Here is an 18,420-nt window from a genome sequence, read left to right on the forward strand (position 1 = left end):
CGCCATAAAAGAGCAAAATATTTTGCAGAAAAGATCATGCACCTGTACATACAAAGGTTGGCTATGTTTAAAAACTACTGTAATATAAAAACAGCTTTGTTTTTAGTTTTTTTTTATTTATTTTACAATTGATGACCCTCTTAATGCATCTGACATATTTTTTGTTGTACAAAAGCATTTTTTTATCAGGCCCTTAGCATGAAAAGGTTTTTTGTCAGTAATTGAAATGCCTAATTTTGAAAAATGTCACTTTATTTATTTCATTGTTGTTTAACAAATTTGTCTGTCTTTCGCTGCAAAACCCTCTAAGTGCATGCAGTTCTGACAAAAAACACTTCTTTGGACAAGACATAGTAAACAGTTGCAAAATCACTAAATACGAAACTAGAAACATTGCAAATGATATAAGTAAGAAATCATAAGGTAAAAATGAAGAAACTGTTCCAAAAAAGTTTCAGTCGAAACCACTCGAAACAGGGTGAACGGCACTTTCACATTCACTTTGCAGCCCTCTATCAGCCAAAACCGCACTAAAGAAGTTTCCAACCGTCGGGTTGCGGTCCTGTAGTTCGACTGAAAACTACAAAAACTTGCTTACGGCAGACCTACAACCCAATCAGAGCCAGCTTTGCTGCAGTATTTACGACAGTGGTAATGAACAATTACGCTTTTAACCTGTAGGGGGAGCAAAGAGCAAAAACTCTTTAGTGTTGCTTTAAATATTAATTTCGCCTGTCCCAACACCATATAAGGATTACTCCACTTTCATAAAAATAAAATCCTGATAATTTACTCCCTCATCTCATCCAAGTTATTTATGTCTTTATTTGCACTGAAAAAAAAAATAATTCATTGAATTTAATAAAAATTTTTAAGGTAAGTGGTTGCAATCAATTTATTTAAGCTACATTTAAACAAAAAAGATTAGTAAAGTAAAATAACATTTTTGTTTAAATGTAGTTATTAATTAAATTGATTGCAACCACTTACCTTAAAAAATTGATTAAATTCAATGAATAATTTTTTTTTAGTGTGTTTAGTCAAGAAGAAAATTAAGTGTTTTGAGGAAAACATTCGAGGATTTTTCTCATTTTAATAGATATTATTGGACCCCAACAGTTTACATTTTCAACTTCAGCTTCAAAGGACTTTAAAGAATCCAAAATGAGGCATAAGGGTCTTATCTAGAGAACGTTCATAATTTTCGACAAGAAAACTACTAAATAAGCACTTGTAAACCACAACTCCTCGTCTTGCACTAGCCGTGTGACGCACCAGCGTGACCTTACATCATTGCAGAAGCACTTCGAAAGGTCATGCATAACGTATGCGAAATTATCGCCCCAGTGTTTACAAGTGTGGAAAAAGAGGACCATTCTGACGTTGTTGTATGTGGAATGATACTAATTAATGTAGTTGTGTCAGTTTGTTGTTTAAAATGGTCCGCAAATGAGCATTTCACATATGTAACGCGCGACCTTTCGATGTGTAAATTACGTAAAGTCGCGCTGGCATGTCACACGGCTAGTGCAAGACGAGATGTTTAAGTGTATGTATGTATTAGTGAATGCTGAAATTAACATGAACTAGATTAAGTGTCATTGATACCTGTAGTTTATATTAGCTATGCATTAACTAATTGTTAACAAATACTACTTTATTGTAAAGTGTTACCAATGATCCCTTTATTATTTAACCAAGAACCAGAACTCAAATATGAATTATTTTATTAATATTGTTGTTGTATTTATAAAAAAAAAATTATCATGATGACTCTTTGTGTAGTGATGACTGTTTGAGATACAACACCCTCTAGTCATCTGTTTAGGAAAAAAAACATGTTATTCTTCAGATATAGTATGACTCACATTCAGAGCCAGATGATCTCACAAGGAAATACTCAAACCATATAGTCTGGAATTAATTAACAGCTTACACTACCACAAAGCTTTCAATATGATACATGACGTACATATCAAGTAGACAAGATGTACGTACAAGTCCATGAGCAACACTCAAGTGTGTAAATCATTTATAATCAGCACTTTATTTGAGCTTAAAGGGGATTGGATCTGAAATGTAGGACAAAAGAAATATGTTTGTTCTTTGCAGGATGATCTGGCAATCATTCCTGCTCTGCAGCTTCTAATACATCCATATTGGTCTCCTGTCATGTGCCTGTGGCTTGGCGTGGCTTTGCACCGGCATGAGGCAAACCACTAAATTGCCACAAAGAGCTCCGTCATAACGTGCCAAAAGAAAAAACAGCACATGGAGCGTTCTTATAAAACTGCAAATAAAAAACACACTGTATACAGTACACATGTAAGCAGTGTTTGGGTGGAAGATTTTATGCTGGCTGGATTTCTGGAGACATGCTGAATGCTAAAGAGGTAGGAGATTAAGAACATGGGTGTTAGTATCCTGAATGAGATCCACACGGTCAAGATTTAATCCAATGCTTTGCTGTTGATGGAGGTGAATAGTGCTTGTTTGGTTACAAAGTAAAATCCTGAAAAAAGGATCTTCATTTCCTTCTGTTTATATGGAAAAGAAATTCAGCAACTTCTGGCAGACTCCAGGGTTTCAGAGAACAGAATAACACAGGCGGCCCCTTCCAAAACACTTCAGCTCAGACTCAAACTAATATTTTCAGAGTCAGTGTCTGTCAAAAGTTACCTGTCTAGCCTTCAAAAACAGTTTAAAGAAAACTGGGAAGATGTTTTACTTTTGCATATGGCCTGGGGAAACTCAAATATATTTTGTAATGAATAAATATTAATCTGTATGATCCAACTAAAGATGACTTACATTTATAGTGCAGAGAATATCACATCTTTTTAAGAAAAAGCACATACACATTATTTGAGCAAAGCATTTACAGTTGTTTGTAAGTCTGTTTTAAGATAAAAAAATGGCTAAAAAAATACCTAAAATGTGGCACCTGTCAAACATAATGAAATGTAACATAACTTTAGAGTTGTAACAGTATGATGGTTTACCACGGTATGAATAATGCATGATTATTATACCGTATCATATAATATCATGCCTATCCACGTTTTGGGGGGGAAATGAAAGCAGATCTCACCTGTGATGCTGCGCATATGCAATCAAAGGCTACAAATTCTCATCTTTATTCTCTGGCGAAAAAAGTTTAAAGCTCACGTAACACACGCAGTTTCTGCATTTCTGATGTTAATCTGGAGTACCTATAGAGTAGTATGACATCCTTTATATCTCCGAAGAGCAAGCTCTAGCGTCTCCCGCTGATTGACTGGTGGGTGGGGTCTTCCAGGGGAAGTGCCCATATAAAGAAGCAATACGTATAGAAAACCCCTGAAGCGTCAGTTGGACCTGTAATCGAAAAAAACTTTCCGAAACTTGTAGGAACCCTGGTGAAGTGCATTCGGCACAGAAATACTCTGTAACACGTCCAACTGCTTTTTTGACACTTTGCGTACGTTTAGCATGAGGAAACAACTCTATAACTGTGTTAATAAGTCAGAATGCTTGAAATACCATTGAACCTCCCCCATCCCCTTTAAATCTGCAGTATGGGAATACTTTGAGTATCCAAACATGGCCCTGCACGATTTGTTCTACCATTTATGATGTTCAAGAGGAAGAACAGTGGAAGGACAGTTTGGTTTATTCTTGTCTAATCTAAAGGGAAATTCCTTATTTTGTGAAAATGGGAGATGTGCAGCTTTATTTTATCAAAAGGTAGACTCATATTCATACTATACATTTTTTTTATTTGATATAATAAACCATATGTTCAACCCCCAAACCCTATCTGTTTTCATTTATTTTAGGGTCATTGTAGCTAATGATTCTAATAATGATGATTGTTTAATGTTTAATAGCGTATAGACCATTTCAGCAGTAACAACATAAACAAACGGCTTTCGTGGAACAAACGTAACCGGTAAACTCGGAAAAAAATCAATAACAACAGAGTCCTTTTAAGGGCTGCTCACATTATAACGATATATAAAATAAAGTTTTAACATTTGTTTTATATTAAAGAGACTAGCAGAGTTCATACCACAACTATAACGATACAATGAACGATATCGTTGGGATCACTTTCTGAGCGATTTTTCACACCTGGTGAACGATAAACCATTGACAGCCAATCAAATCTATTTGCACTTCAAGTGAAATGACAATAGAGAAGCGCATTGCTGAGGTCTATAACATAAAATTACATCACGTGTTTGAGCGCTGATGCAGTTGCTGTGAAATTCACTACTTAATGCTTTTTTCCTACCACATTGACTACGTCAAACGGTAAGATATTAAATTACACAATCTACTCTGTTTAGAGTTACGCGAAACGCAGTTAAGAGGACATTTGCTGGTTACCCGCTGTGTAAATGAAATGTACATATTTAGTGACATTTTGCAAGGTCACTAAAGTATTTATTTTTAGCATAAAGATTTCCTTATGATGTGTAGGCTAATATAGTCATTGTTATATGTGAACAGCCCTTTAGAGTTTTTTTTATAACAACCAAAATAAACAACAAGCAGATTTCCTTAGTTCAAGTCATAGCTAACGCGTATCAAAAACTACACTGAGCTAACGTTACTAATGTTTACTATATAACATATACAATGTTAACTACAGATCGGTTGCCAAACCTCCCTTCACATATAGTGGTGACTCGTGATTGCATCTCCCCTCGTCTCAAGGAAATCTTAACATCTGTTTTTTTTTCAAAATATATGTTCCAGAGTTCAGTTTAGCCACTAGTCAAACCATTAAACAAACAAAGACCGGAAGTAAAAGTTCCATCCAGACGCATAACCGCAACGATGCACGTGCATCTGATGAAACTGTGTACACCCTGAAACTGTGATATTTGCAAAGAAAAAAAATCACGTTAAAAATATTATACCATTACAACCATAATATATTGCATATACAATATACAACATTGACATGACATGACATGACATATAACCTAACACATAACATAACACATCCCATAACATATAAAATATAACACACAACATAAACATAACATAACACATATAACAAATAAAATATAACACATAACACACAACATAAACATAACATAACATAGCATAACATAAGGAAGGCCAATTTGGCAACTCCATACAGAAAGAACTTTTGACCAAGCTGAGGCTCACATCACAAAAGATCATGGGTTCAACACACATACTGATGTGTATACCTTGTAATGCACTGTAAGTCACTTTGGATAAAACCGTCAATAATACTACAAATGTGTCCATATAAAGAAAAGCAAATGATGATAAACTTTTCATTATTAAGTGAACTATTCCAACCCTGTATTACGAAATTATGTACCTATAGTAACATAAATTTGTGAGTCTTTTCCATGACACTGACATGTTTTTCCGCCTTTTTGCATGAACATGTCATGCATTTCTGTTTAAGTGTCACTGTCACGTATTTGTTACTCAACTGTTTTGTCCTATTTTCAAACCATTGACGCTTCGGTTTAGGGTTAGATTTGGTGTTTGCATAAGGATGTCAGCTGAGGCTGTGTAAAATATATTATATAAACATAATTTGAAAATCTTCCTCTTAACAGAAAGAGAAATTTCCTTAAAAAGTCAAAGAGGTAGATGGTTAAGTGATTGTTATGGTCTGTTTGAGTGCTAGGGGGCACTCTGACATTTCAGACTTCCACAGGCCAAAACATTGCGTCATCACAATGTAAGGGCTTTGAAGTCTCTCTCTCTCTCTCTCTCTCTCTCTCTCTCTCTCTCTCTCTCTCTCTCTCTCTCTCTCTCTCTCTCTCTCTCTCATTCAGATGAACAGGGTCTGTTTGGCTCCCCAGGCCCCCTCCAGCTGCATATAACTGTAATAATGTTTTCTCCATCAGATTCAGAGCATATCTGCAGAGAGCAATATACTGTTGTTAAACATACTCCACTTCCTCAAATACTGGATGACTTGCAGGTTGAATTACAGGTCTTCAGTCAGTGACCTCGAGGCTTAATGACATAAGGCTTGCATAATATATGATTACAAATAGAAACATGGCCATATTGAGGTTTCGAGGAAAACATGTCACATTGTTATCATCATACATTTGTTACTTATGACATCATGTGTGTCCTGTGAAAACTAACAGGTCCACTTTCTTTTAGAAGAGCAAACCTAATTAAACACAAAACAAAAAACATAAAACAAATGAAAACAGCAATTATGATAATGATATTATTATAAAGCAATGATAATAAGCAAAATGATAAACAAATAATAATATTTGTATTTACGTAATAATAATAACATGTTATGTAATAATAGTATAATAATAATGATAATAACAACAATAATAATTCTAAAGATTGTTATATTTACAGGAATATTTTGTAATGAAATTAATAATAATAATAACATTAATAATTACAATGCTATAAGTAATACTTTTTTGTGATTTAATGTTTTCTACATAAAATCATAACGTAATGTAAAGAACATTCTGTGAAAATATAACCTTGGTAACTTTAATATCGACTGAGCAACATCATGTCAAATATTAAATCAATTAATGAAATCAAACTTTGATGCTCCTAATCTTATAATGAAACTTTGGCCTGGATTTCACAGACAGGGTCACATATATTATCATTCTAATGCAATTCCAATTATTGTGTATGATTTTCTTTCTTTCCTAGAGATATGGTGAAGAAAAACACTATGCAGGCTTAGATAGACATGAAAATAAGTAATTGTACATCCTTTAGAGCTCATTGGTAGAGCATTGCGTTAGCAATGCAAAAGATCATGGGTTCAACACACATACTAATGTGTATACCTTGTAATGCACTGTAAGTCACTTTGGATAAAACCGTCAATAATACTACAAATGTGTCCATATAAAGAAAAGCAAATGATGATAAACTTTTCATTATTACGTGAACTACTCAAACCTTGTATTACGAAATTATAGTCACATAAATATGTGAGTCTTTTCCGTGACACTGACACATTTTTCCACCTTTTTGTGTGAACATGTCATGCATTTCTGTTTACGTGTCACATATTTGTTACTCAACTGTTTTGTCCTGTTTTCAAACCATTGTTACTTCGGTTTAGGGTCAGATTTGGTGTTTGCATTAGGATGTCACTTTAAGTATTGGTTTATACTATTTTTTCAGATTTTTTAATATTTTCTAATTTTTAAACCATTGTCGCCTGGTGTTAGGGTTAGAGTTGGTTTGGGTAAGGATGTAATTTTATGTAAATCTAACCATAAACCGAAGCGACAATGGTAAGAAAATAGGACAAAGCAGTTGAGTAACAAATACGTGACAATGACATGTAAACAGAAATACGTGACAAAAGTCGAAAAAACGTGTCAGTGTCAGGGAAAAGTCTCACAAACTTACGTGACTATAGGTACGTAATTTCGTGATACCGCGTTGACTATTCCTTTAAGTTTAACAGGACTGTACTGTCTTTGAAGATATCTCATTTTACACTGCCAGCACACATGTTTCTAACAAACGTTGTACAGTGCTTCAACTCCAACCATAAGCGTATGTGGCAGGATGAAAAATGAGTCAGAGAAATGGAAAGTCAAGTAAAACACTAGGGTACCGGCCATCGCTGGGAGAGGAATGCTGCAGTAGCCGGGTACAACTCTTTAGGTTATCTGCACAGACACCATACAATATCCTGTGTAAACTGCTATAGGGATTACTGTACCTCGATCTGCCGCTCCAGAGCCTCTGCTAACTAAAACTGCCTGTGGAAGAAGAAAGAAAGGTATGCACATTCTTCTTATATATGGAAAAGATGTGGCTTGTGTCTGTTTAAAAGTGAGCATTTTCAGCCTTTTATCAGGACTCTTTGAAGTACTTAACTACTTTGTTTAACTCTTAATAACTGTAACAGCTAACAGAAACGAGCAGAACGGTTAAATACTGTAACTGAAGTGCACGAAATGTGCAGTATTGTTGTAAAGCAATTATAGCCATATGAAATAAGCAAGTAATGTATACTGTCTCTTAGCATTGCTGCAGTTCCGTGTAGCTTTTTCATATTAATTATCTTTTATTTAAATAATACTGTATGTGAGAGCATTTAAAATACTAGATGGAAAAAACATTCAGATGTTCAGTAATAAATTAATAATAATAAAACCGAGGTTCACAGTGTCTATTTTGGTTTAATGTAGGCAGGTAGACGAATGGATATCAAACCAGTTCTCGTGTTGCTCTCTCTGTGTGGGCCGGCTTGGGCCTCGACGATAGACTTGGATGACTATGGCGGTGTACCTCTCTGGATAAACCGTTTTTTGGGAGAGCCAAGCGTGTTGACTTTAAAAGACCGGATGGATCCAGGGTGGTTTCGAGCCGTAAACCCACAAAGCTGTCCGCTGGAGTGCGACTGTCCAATCCAGTGGCCGACGGCACTTTACTGTGACCACAAGGGTATTGATCACATCCCTAATAGTCTTCCAGCCCGCACACAGTATCTTTTTCTTCAAGGGAATAACTTAACTTCTCTTGGTTCTAGAGAGTTTGCCAATGGCACCAACTTGCGCTGGTTGATCTTGGATCGCAACCAGCTACTAAGCAAACAACTCGATAATGCATTGTTTGCTAATTTGACCCACTTGGTAAATCTCTTCATAAACAATAATAACCTGACAGAGGTGCCGACTGGACTTCCTGGTGGTCTGAGGCAGCTACGACTTGCATACAACAATATTGAAAAGATTTCTTCTGGTGCTTTCCAAAATTTGGAGAAACTAACGTTACTTCTGTTACAAGGCAATCGTCTAAAGATCATTGAAGAGGGTGACTTTAAAGGTATTTTTTTAAATATACATCATATTGTATCATCCAACACGTTCTCCCATTTCGTCACACACTAATGTTTGGTAAGCGCCACTTGGCGTCACTCTTTAACCCACAGAGTACCTCTTTGTATGTCTTTCAAAAGATAAAAGTATTTTAAAAAACATAATATTTAAAAAAAATACTAAAATCTATCCTGTTAAAGCTAATTCTGATATGTCACAATCTTCGCCAGGTCTTGGAGCCCTCAACTTTCTGGATCTCAGTCACAACCTTCTAGACACTTTTCCTAAAAATCTGCCACCATCTGTCCAGCAACTCTACCTTACCAACAACTCCCTGACTGGCCTGACCGACAACTGCCTTCAGGGCTTCAACAGGCTTCGATACCTACGAGTTGGACACAACAAGCTAATGAACGAAGGGTTGGATCCTAATGCCTTCAACCTCACCTCTCTGGTAGAGCTTGACCTTTCGTATAACAGGCTGACCGAAATCCCTATAATTCCCACCACCCTTCAGTATCTCTACATGGAGGTCAACCACATCCAAGGTGAGTAGACGTGTGAGGTGTTTGTGTTACTTTATAGTAAACAAGAGCATTTGTTTCTGTAATGCTGGATTGATAAAATATCTCAGTCAAATGATCACTTCATGTTTAGCTAAACAAAAAATAAATGATTAATTACATTTATTACATTACTATTACATTGCTAAAACAACGTTATTTAGTGTTTTTGGTATAATACAGTACAATGTGTTTGCGTGGTTTATGGTTAAAGGACAAGTTCGGTATTTTACACTTAAAGCCCTGTTTTCAGATAGTTTATGATGAAATAGAACGGGTTTGACTGAAATTTGGACATATGATGCTGGCCCGAGAATTTTCGGTTTCTGTTTTATCAACCCACACCTCTACTCTGGCTGCATAGGTGCACTGGAACAATCCTTCCTAAAATACATTAAACTTTCGTTTACAAAGACATGAAACTCATCGAGTGGTCAGAGGTGTTCACTGAAATGCTCACACAAAAATCGCTCCAAAAGATGCTTTCCCACAGGTGTTTTAGCATTCGTTGTAAACTTGTGGACCTATTTTTCCAAACGCCTCACACCCGTACGTTCTTCTGTTGAGAGCTTGAATAATAGATACTCCAACCCAGTTGGTGGCGATAATCTGCCTTTGCCAATTGCAAACATACAAACAACGTTCCCGACGCGGAGTAATACCGCACCTTACAGCACATCAAATACAAGTCAATGGAGTTGGACAAAAACTACGATAAAACCTGTTGGAAAGCATCTTTTGCAGCGATTTTTGTGTGAGGATATCAGTGAACACCCTTGACCAACTCAGTGAGTTTCACGTCTTTGTAACGAAAGTTTAATGCATTTTAGGAAGGATTGTTCCAGTGCACCTATTCACCAATTGTAGAGGTGGGGGTTGATACAACAAACACCCGAAAATTCTCGGAACAGCATCATGGGTCCGAGTTTCGGTGAAAAACTTTCGGTTTCATTGTGAACGGTCTGAGAACAGGGCTTTAGGTGTAAAATACTGAACTTGTCCTTTAAAAAAACATTTTCCATATAGCATACATTATTGTTGCTCCATACGTCCCTGCCTTCCTCAAACGCTCTGATTTTGTACAAAGCCCATCGTTCTGAAAAGCGCAGTGTCATCCGATTGGCCAGCTAATCTGTACGTTGTGATTGACCTGAATACCTCTGACATCAGCCGGAAATGTACCATGTTTTAAAGATTAGCTCACAATGCAATGCGGACAGTTAATTTCGTCTTTACCATCAATACAAGCCAAATCTGATCCAGAAAATGCAGATGATCAAGCTGACGATCAACTTTGTCAGCGCGGCTTGAGCAGGACGTAACAGATTGGTAAGGTAAGGATACTAAACCATTAAAACAATCTCTGCATTTGTGATCGTAGAAACGACAACAACAAGTGCTACGCCTCTCCCCTCATTCGAATGGACAATGGAAAAAACACAAATGATGTCGGGCACTTTCCGCTCAGAATGCTCGTGCAAAAACGTGTGCTGCGCTTTCTTGTAAATTATCTCTTAATTTATTTTACTAACAAACCAGTATTTCTGATTGGCCTAAGGGCAGGATTAAGTGGGTCTGAAGCGAAAATATTTGTTGAATGTATAATACGTGCCAAGAACATTTGGTTAACATCATATTTCTTTTTTGATGGAGGTGGTATTTAGCAGCTTTTGCATCTGACCTTTACAATGACAAAAATGTGAATACAAATATTCAACAAGTAATACATTTGGTAATGGATTGCATAATGAAAGGTGGGCGTTCTATGCTGGCAATAGCAATCTGTATATTAAATAAAAGTATCCGAGAGCCCACACAGCTGAAGTGACGTCAGTGGAAAAGTCATGTCAGAGGTTCAGTTTAATTTTGAATATGTGATGAATCATTCTCAATAACCGCAGAACATGCGTCAATAAAGTGAAAATTTCAACATTGAATTTAAATATTAATCATGTGCAGAAAGATTTCTAAACACAAAGCTGGCCAGACACATGACTGAGATTGAGACATGACTGAATTCCGTGCCTCGAAACAGCGTTGTTCTAGAAAGAGACATGTTCTCAGACTGATGAAATAATCCTTGGAGTGGGAGACCAAACAAACCATGAGAAAATTATGGAAAATGGGAAAGGATTTCAGGAGGAAAATAAATAAACTTCCTCTCCTCTCACCATTTCATTTACCTCTTTCTCACTCTCCAAATGAGTTTGTTAGTACGTGATTGCAGAAAGTCGCTCAGTCTGAGAAATGGGACGGCTAGAGAAAGTAGGTTAGCTAAAAGAGGAGGTGAGTAAAAATGATGGAGGAAGAAAAGAGGAGGGAAGAAAGTTTGGAAACATCTGTGAACACTCCAGAAGGAATTCACATATGTTAAAAGCACGCTCTGTTCCCCCATCCCTCTACAGCAGCACATCGGGCTCAGTTACAGCACACTGGTTTACTGAGAGCAGACATTCGTTTTTACAGGCAGCAGTTCCGATTCATTGTTTTTGAACCAAAACCTCAAGCCATGAATAGTGGTCTACCACTTATTACATAATGTGACTGCCACACAGTGATAAATAATATATACTTATTATTAATAAGCCACTACTAAGAAGTAAAAACAGGTGATCTTTATGTTATTGGAAAAGGCTGAACAACCTGTCAGACCGATATCTAGAAAACAAATGGAAAAAACGTAAGTGGGAATGTATTGACTCGCTTGTTCCAATAGCAGGAAAGGGTGGAGACGCTGTCTGCTTGTTTTTCAAAGAGCCCCGTAAAATATAATAATAACATTATCAGCACTAACATTATTAAACCTAAGCTGCATTGTTAATACATACAGTTTAAAGGTGACATAGAATGGTTGAACGGAGTATTTATCCTTGTTCTGTGATGTGACATGTAGACAAAACATTTTTTGTTTGGGTCTGTAATGCCTTAGAAGCTTCCTAAAAACCTCTCTCAAATCCTCTATTTGGGTGGGGGATTTTAAACAAGTGGTTTTGCACCTATTTGGCTCCCCCTACTGGCTTTACTTGCAATCTCATTACTGATTGGCTGACTTTGCTGCCACTCAAAAAATGTAGCCAATTATTTTAAAGTGGAGGGGCAGTGAGATGCCTGTGATGTCATAAGCATCAGTTTTTCTGGGCTGTTTTCTGGCTGACATTTCTAAAAGAGGAATTTCTATGAGACTGAGATGTTAAGCATGTTTAGCACTCTTTGTATGTTTGTGAATGTGGGTAGACTAAAATTTTTCAACAAAGACAAGGTAAAAATGGTTTTTCATTCTCTGTCCCCTTTAACTCAAAGAGTCCCTGTTGAAAATCGAATTACGGTGTATAGACAAATGTATGGTTACTAAGTAATGCATTGTGTATAATCTGTACATATAATTATAGTGTATATCCTGCATGATCTCACAGTTATTCATAACTGTATACAAGCTAATTTGTGTGAACTTGTACATATTGAGTCACAATTATTAGAATAAACTTACTAAAGAAGCCCCACCCTTAACTACTCACCAAACCTAATGTCACTGGCAGGAAAGAAGATCATACTGAAATGTATAAATTTCAACCCACACTCATGACAATTCGTACACAGAAAAAAATTATTCATTCAAATAAATGACTCATTTTATTCATTCAAGTGGTTGCAATTAATTTATTTAAGCTACATTTAAACAAACTTTTTTAGTTGTTGTTGTTGTTGTTTAAATGTAGCTTAAATAAGTTGATTGCAACCACTTACCTTAAAAAATATTTATTAAATTGAATGAATAATTTTTTTCAGTGTACGTATTTCATGAGGTAACTTATTGATATAAGTTGTGAATTTCCCAATGGATTTTCCTACCCAGTCTCCTGAGGATGCGCATAAACAGCACGAAGTGCAAAACTCGTGCAATACACACGCCAAACTCCACCTCGGCGTGCACATGATACGCAAGTCCTTCCCATTCACTTAAATGGGGCATCTTTTTTTGTTGTTTTGTTTATTGGTTTCTCAATTTTTTATGTTTTTTAAACCATTTTCGTTTGGGTTTAGGGTTAGATTTTAGATTTGCTTAATGAGGTTATTTAATATACAGGTTTCTTAATGTTTTTGTCCATATTTAAGCCATGGTCGCTTGAAGTTGGGGTTAGAGTTGGGGTTTGGGTTAGAATGTCATTTTTATATAACAAAAAGTTGTTCTAACCCTAAACCCAAACGAAAATGGTAAAAAAATAGCAAAAAAATTGTGAAACCAATAAATAAAACGACAAAAAAAGATGCCCCGTTTAAGTGAATGGGAAGGACTTGCGTATCATATGCACGCCAAAGTGGAATTTGGCGTATGTATTGCACGAGTTTTACACTTCGTGCTATTTATACGCATTTTCAGGAGACTGAGCTGGATTTTCGCAGGGAAAAAAAACTATTCACAATCAGTTTACTAAAGGGTTACATTTTATTTTGAACTTTAAAGGATATGTATTATTTTTATTAAATTATATAATATATTTGTATATAGACTGTTATTCTTTTTTTAAATGCACGTATCAGAATGTCTGTTTTTGTGTTGGTCTGTGTGATGCCACCCACTGCTAGTTTACTTGATAGTGTGTTTTGACAGCTCAGTTGCCTATCATTACTGTTACTTAAATGGGACCGCAATAGCCCATAAATGCGACCTTCAGAGTATGCAGCCTCTGAACATGCCACAAGAGTTGGGTTTGTAATTTGCAAACAACAAAAACATTTCAAATGTAAAAATTAGCAGATAAACTTACAATGCAAGGCTCAATGCTTTGTTGTGCTCCTGTAGGTATCCGGCAACCCATGTGTGTTGAGTCTGATGGGATCAGAGATGCCAAGTTCAACCTCTAGATATCAATAATACATACTGTTCCTTTAAAACTTCTAAACCTGCAACTACTTATCAACTAACTCTTAAGTTGCCACTATATCAACTAACTGTAATTAAAGTACACTGTAAAAAACAAAAGTTGGATCAACTTAAAAAAAATACTTCAGTTGGTAGCGCCAAAAAAATGTTACCAATTAAAGTAAGTTTTTGTAAGTAGTGCAGCTTTCGCTTTTTACTAGGGATGCATACCAAGCTCATGTACTTGTACTCATACTTGTAAAAATACCCTGATACAAAAAAACTGATACCTGACGTGTTTATGACACTTTATGACAAATTTGATTGTCTTGTTGTCTGTGATTTCTTTAGCACTTTTTAAGTAAAAATTACATGCATTACGTCCTTGGTTTTGCCCTTTGGAGGTTATTGGACATTGTGAAATTTTGGCTTTAAAAAATTTGTGATGATAAGCACATAAGAATGATTTGTTTTTTCATAATATGAGTTGAAGTTGTTAAAAATAAAGCTGCTGATATGTTCATTAGTCTCATTGTGTTGTTCTTAGAAAATTGGCACATGAAAAAAAACAGTACAACAAGCATCGGTATCCGCGAGTGCCAGGGAAAAAAAATTGGTACTCATACTCGATCCTTAAAAAGGGGTATCGGTGCATCCCTACTTTTTACAGTGTATTAGTAGACTGTTAAGGTTATAGCCATGGTTAGTAGAACAAGTTAACTGCTTAGTAGATATTAACCCTCCTGTTCTCCTGTATTTTACCATTCTTTTCCACCATCATCCATTTAAGCAATTTTTTGTATTTCTCCCGTATTTTAAGTCTTTCTATAAAAATATCCCATTGGTTGTATTTGACGTTTGCTACATTCCCATTTGAAAGCAAGCGGCAGTATATCTGTGACATATCACTCAAACAACACCTGTCAATGAAACAAGAAGAAGAAAAGCTTCCTGAGGATGAGTGGAAGCCAATGGCCCTGTCCCAAATGGTGCACTTCATGTGGACTTTCAATCTTGTGGCTTTAAATTGCACATGCTCGTTTAGTCTACGAGTCTGTAGGGTGTCCCATCTGTCAATTTTACGCTCTGAAGTGTGCTCATCAGCGCCCCCTTTGAACCCTTGATGCAGTCTTCAGCGAAACCCGCACTGCAGCAGGCTTTGCGCACTCTACCAACCCAGAAGTCTTGCGAAAGAGCAATCAGACCAATCAGACGACAGAAGAGAGGAGTTCACACTGACTTCTTATTTCCGGTGTGACACTCGAGTCTTTCCCAAAATATGATTCCAGTGCACCCTCTTGGACCCGCGTCAAGGGTCTGTACTACATGATATCATCAAAGTGTGGACTAAGGAGGTCACAAGTCCGGAGTGTGCCATTTGGAACAGGGCTAATGACAAGCCGCGCGAAAGCTACAACCGCCATACGCATTAGCGTGCACGTCTGCCTGCCGGCGTCCACAATGTCGCAAGCAAAAAAAATCTCCCAATGGGGTACAAAAATGTTACATGAATTTTTCTTGAATTAAGTGTTTAAGAAAAAAGTTAACGTATTTCAAAATGTCTTTTTCTTAGCCCATTGGCAGGTTTTTTTTGCACTTTGCAAATCAAGAAAAACATATTGCTTTAAGAATTGTTTGTTGACAAAAATACTACATAAGAAAGTACTATTTTTTCCCTTGCGTAGTAGTAAAAATGGTGGGATCTGGTGTTAGGGTTCAGGAAATTTCCCATATTTTTAAATCCCAATGTTGACAGGTATGGATATTACTATTGACGAATGACAGGTACCTGTAGTTGGAAAAAAATTCAAAGTTACTTATTCCCCCGGTTTCACAGACAAGGCTTAGCTGTCTCAACTAAAAAATTACTTACACTGACAGATCTTAAAGTATTCCAGTGCCATTGATTTGTCACAAGTAACTTTTTCTAAGGCAAGGTATGTTTGTAAAACCAGGCCATATTTAGTAAAATAAAGCGTTACCTTCTTATGTCTTATGCAGAGTTCAATGTGAGCAGCTTCTGCAGGACGGTGGGACCCATGTCATATTCACGGATGAAGATACTGAGGCTGGATGGTAATAAGTTGGAGTACCACAAGCTGCCTCCTGACTGGGTGTTCTGTTTACGAGTCATCCATAACATTTATATCTGATCTAATAAATCCAGAAATGTTTAATGGTTTTTAAAAGCTTTGCAATAACAATTTTAATTATGTAATTGTTTCAAGAAAAATGTTTAAGCACATGTTGAAGGATCTTATTAAAACTTTGTACATAACAAAATGATGAATGAATAATAATACTCAATGTAAGAGGTTAAAATAAATAAACACATATATCAGAATACATCATGGAAATGATACTATTTTGTGTAACTAGCTTTTTCTGCTGAAAAGATTGATTTATTTACAGCAAATGTTCTTAAAGTACACTCTCAAAACTGCCAATAAATGCTGCTGCCAAACTGAGACATTTCAGACAAATGCTTGTCATGGATTAATCAATGGTCATACAGTACATATAATGTATAATGTCCTGAAAATCACTTGGACGGTGTTTTGGCAGAGTTTAGGCAGTGTTATTCCAGTGCATGACGCAAACTACATGACAACCTATAAAGACTGTCTTTCTGTTGACTCATTCTCAAGAAATGACTCTTATGTATCTAAAAGCCATGAGATAGAGTTAATAGACCATGTGTTTAGGAGGTCTCAAGTCTCTCTGCAGCAGCAGTCATGCATCAATGCAGTTTGTACTGAATTCCCCATTAGCAGAACCATGACAGCAGAAATAAAACCTGCAAACTTTGAGTCAGTGCGGTTTCTTCTTAAACTTTGAGCAAACAAGATCTCAGACAAACAAAAGCAAGCCAATCCAACACACAACAATGAAGTCAGCAAGAACCAACACATATAAATGACAGAAGATTAATAAACATCTCATTGTTTTGAAAATCATTAAAAATCTTAATGTGTCAAAATCTTTTCAGTTTTAGTTGGTATGTTTTACAGTGAGGAAAATAAGTATTTGAACACCCTGCTAGTTCTCCCACTTAGAAATAACGAAGGGGTCTGAAACTGCCATCGTATGTGCATGTCCACTGTGAGAGACATAATCTGTAAAAAAAAATCCAGAAATCACAATGTATGATTTTTTAACTATTTATTTGTATGATACAGCTGCAAATAAGTATTTGAAAACCTGTCTAATAGCTAGAATATGACCCTCAAAGACCTGTTAGTCTGCCTTTAAAATAGCCGTTTCTCAATACCAAGTACGCCAAGTTCGGACTTGTGTCCTTCCTAGTTTGGACTTGCAAGTTCAGACTCGGAAGAACGAACTTCTGACGCGAAATGCATTCTGGGAAACTTCGCTGTCATAAGTCCACACAAGTCTCCTCTGATGCATCCTCGATAAAATGGGCGGATCAAGAACACATCCGGGGATTTTATGTGAACTTGGGCTTGACGTTTCACAAGTCCACAAGAACGCAAGTACAGACAAGAACGCATATTGAGAAATGGCTCACGTCCACATCCACTCCATTTATTATCCTAAATTAGATGCACCTGTTTGAGGTCGTTAGCTGCATAAACACCTGTCCACCCCATACAATAAGAATCCAACTACTAACATGGCCAAGACCAAAGAGCTGTCCAAAGACACTAGAGATAAAATTGTACACCTCCACAATGCTGGAAAGGGCTACAGGGAAATTGCCAAGCAGCGTGGTGAAAAAAAGATAATCATTCGAAAAAAGGTAATCATTCGAAAATGGAAGAAGCTAAACATGACTGTCAATCTCCCTCGGACTGGGGCTCCATGCAAGATCTTACCTTGTGGGGTCTCAATGATCCTAAGAAAGGTGAGAAATCAGCCCAGAACTACATGGGAGGGGCTGATCAATGACCTGAAAAGAGCTGGGACCACAGTTTCCAAGATTACTGTTGGTAATACACTAAAGGGGATCGCACACCGGCCGCGCAGCTCAGCACCGCGCCGTTCTAAAAAAATCGAACACATTGTTTTCTATGAGTATACGCACACCAGCACCGCCAGGTGACGCCTGTCCGCGCCGCCTAGCTGTGACTCAGGAAGTTGCTCAAATCCCTGTCGCGCCACACAGCGCTACTCACATAGTTTAACATTAAATAACATCATATTTGTCCCAAATCAT

At 36.7% G+C, this 18,420-nt stretch overlaps 1 protein-coding gene across 1 annotated transcript; it reads left to right on the top strand.

The window, feature by feature from the left end:
- Positions 1 to 7,456: 7,456 nt before the first annotated feature.
- On the top strand, positions 7,457 to 17,039 carry LOC129427057 (lumican). Its single transcript, XM_055183216.2, has 4 exons — positions 7,457 to 7,777; positions 8,190 to 8,826; positions 9,050 to 9,367; positions 16,245 to 17,039. The coding sequence occupies exons 2-4, from the start codon at positions 8,202 to 8,204 to the stop codon at positions 16,394 to 16,396; spliced, it is 1,095 nt and encodes a 364-aa protein (XP_055039191.2). The 5' UTR covers positions 7,457 to 7,777; positions 8,190 to 8,201; the 3' UTR covers positions 16,397 to 17,039.
- Positions 17,040 to 18,420: the final 1,381 nt, after the last annotated feature.

This window comes from Misgurnus anguillicaudatus, chromosome 14 (genome assembly GCF_027580225.2).
Source record: "Misgurnus anguillicaudatus chromosome 14, ASM2758022v2, whole genome shotgun sequence".
Lineage (NCBI taxonomy): Eukaryota > Metazoa > Chordata > Actinopteri > Cypriniformes > Cobitidae > Misgurnus > Misgurnus anguillicaudatus.

Excerpts from the sequence above, each read along its gene's own strand:
- LOC129427057 (XM_055183216.2), top strand. The coding sequence starts at position 8,202 with ATGGATATCAAACCAGTTCTCGTGTTGCTCTCTCTGTGTGGGCCGGCT. Across the intron at positions 8,827-9,049 it reads TGAAGAGGGTGACTTTAAAG|GTCTTGGAGCCCTCAACTTT; the intron begins GTATTTTTTTAA and ends AATCTTCGCCAG. Across the intron at positions 9,368-16,244 it reads GGAGGTCAACCACATCCAAG|AGTTCAATGTGAGCAGCTTC; the intron begins GTGAGTAGACGT and ends TGTCTTATGCAG.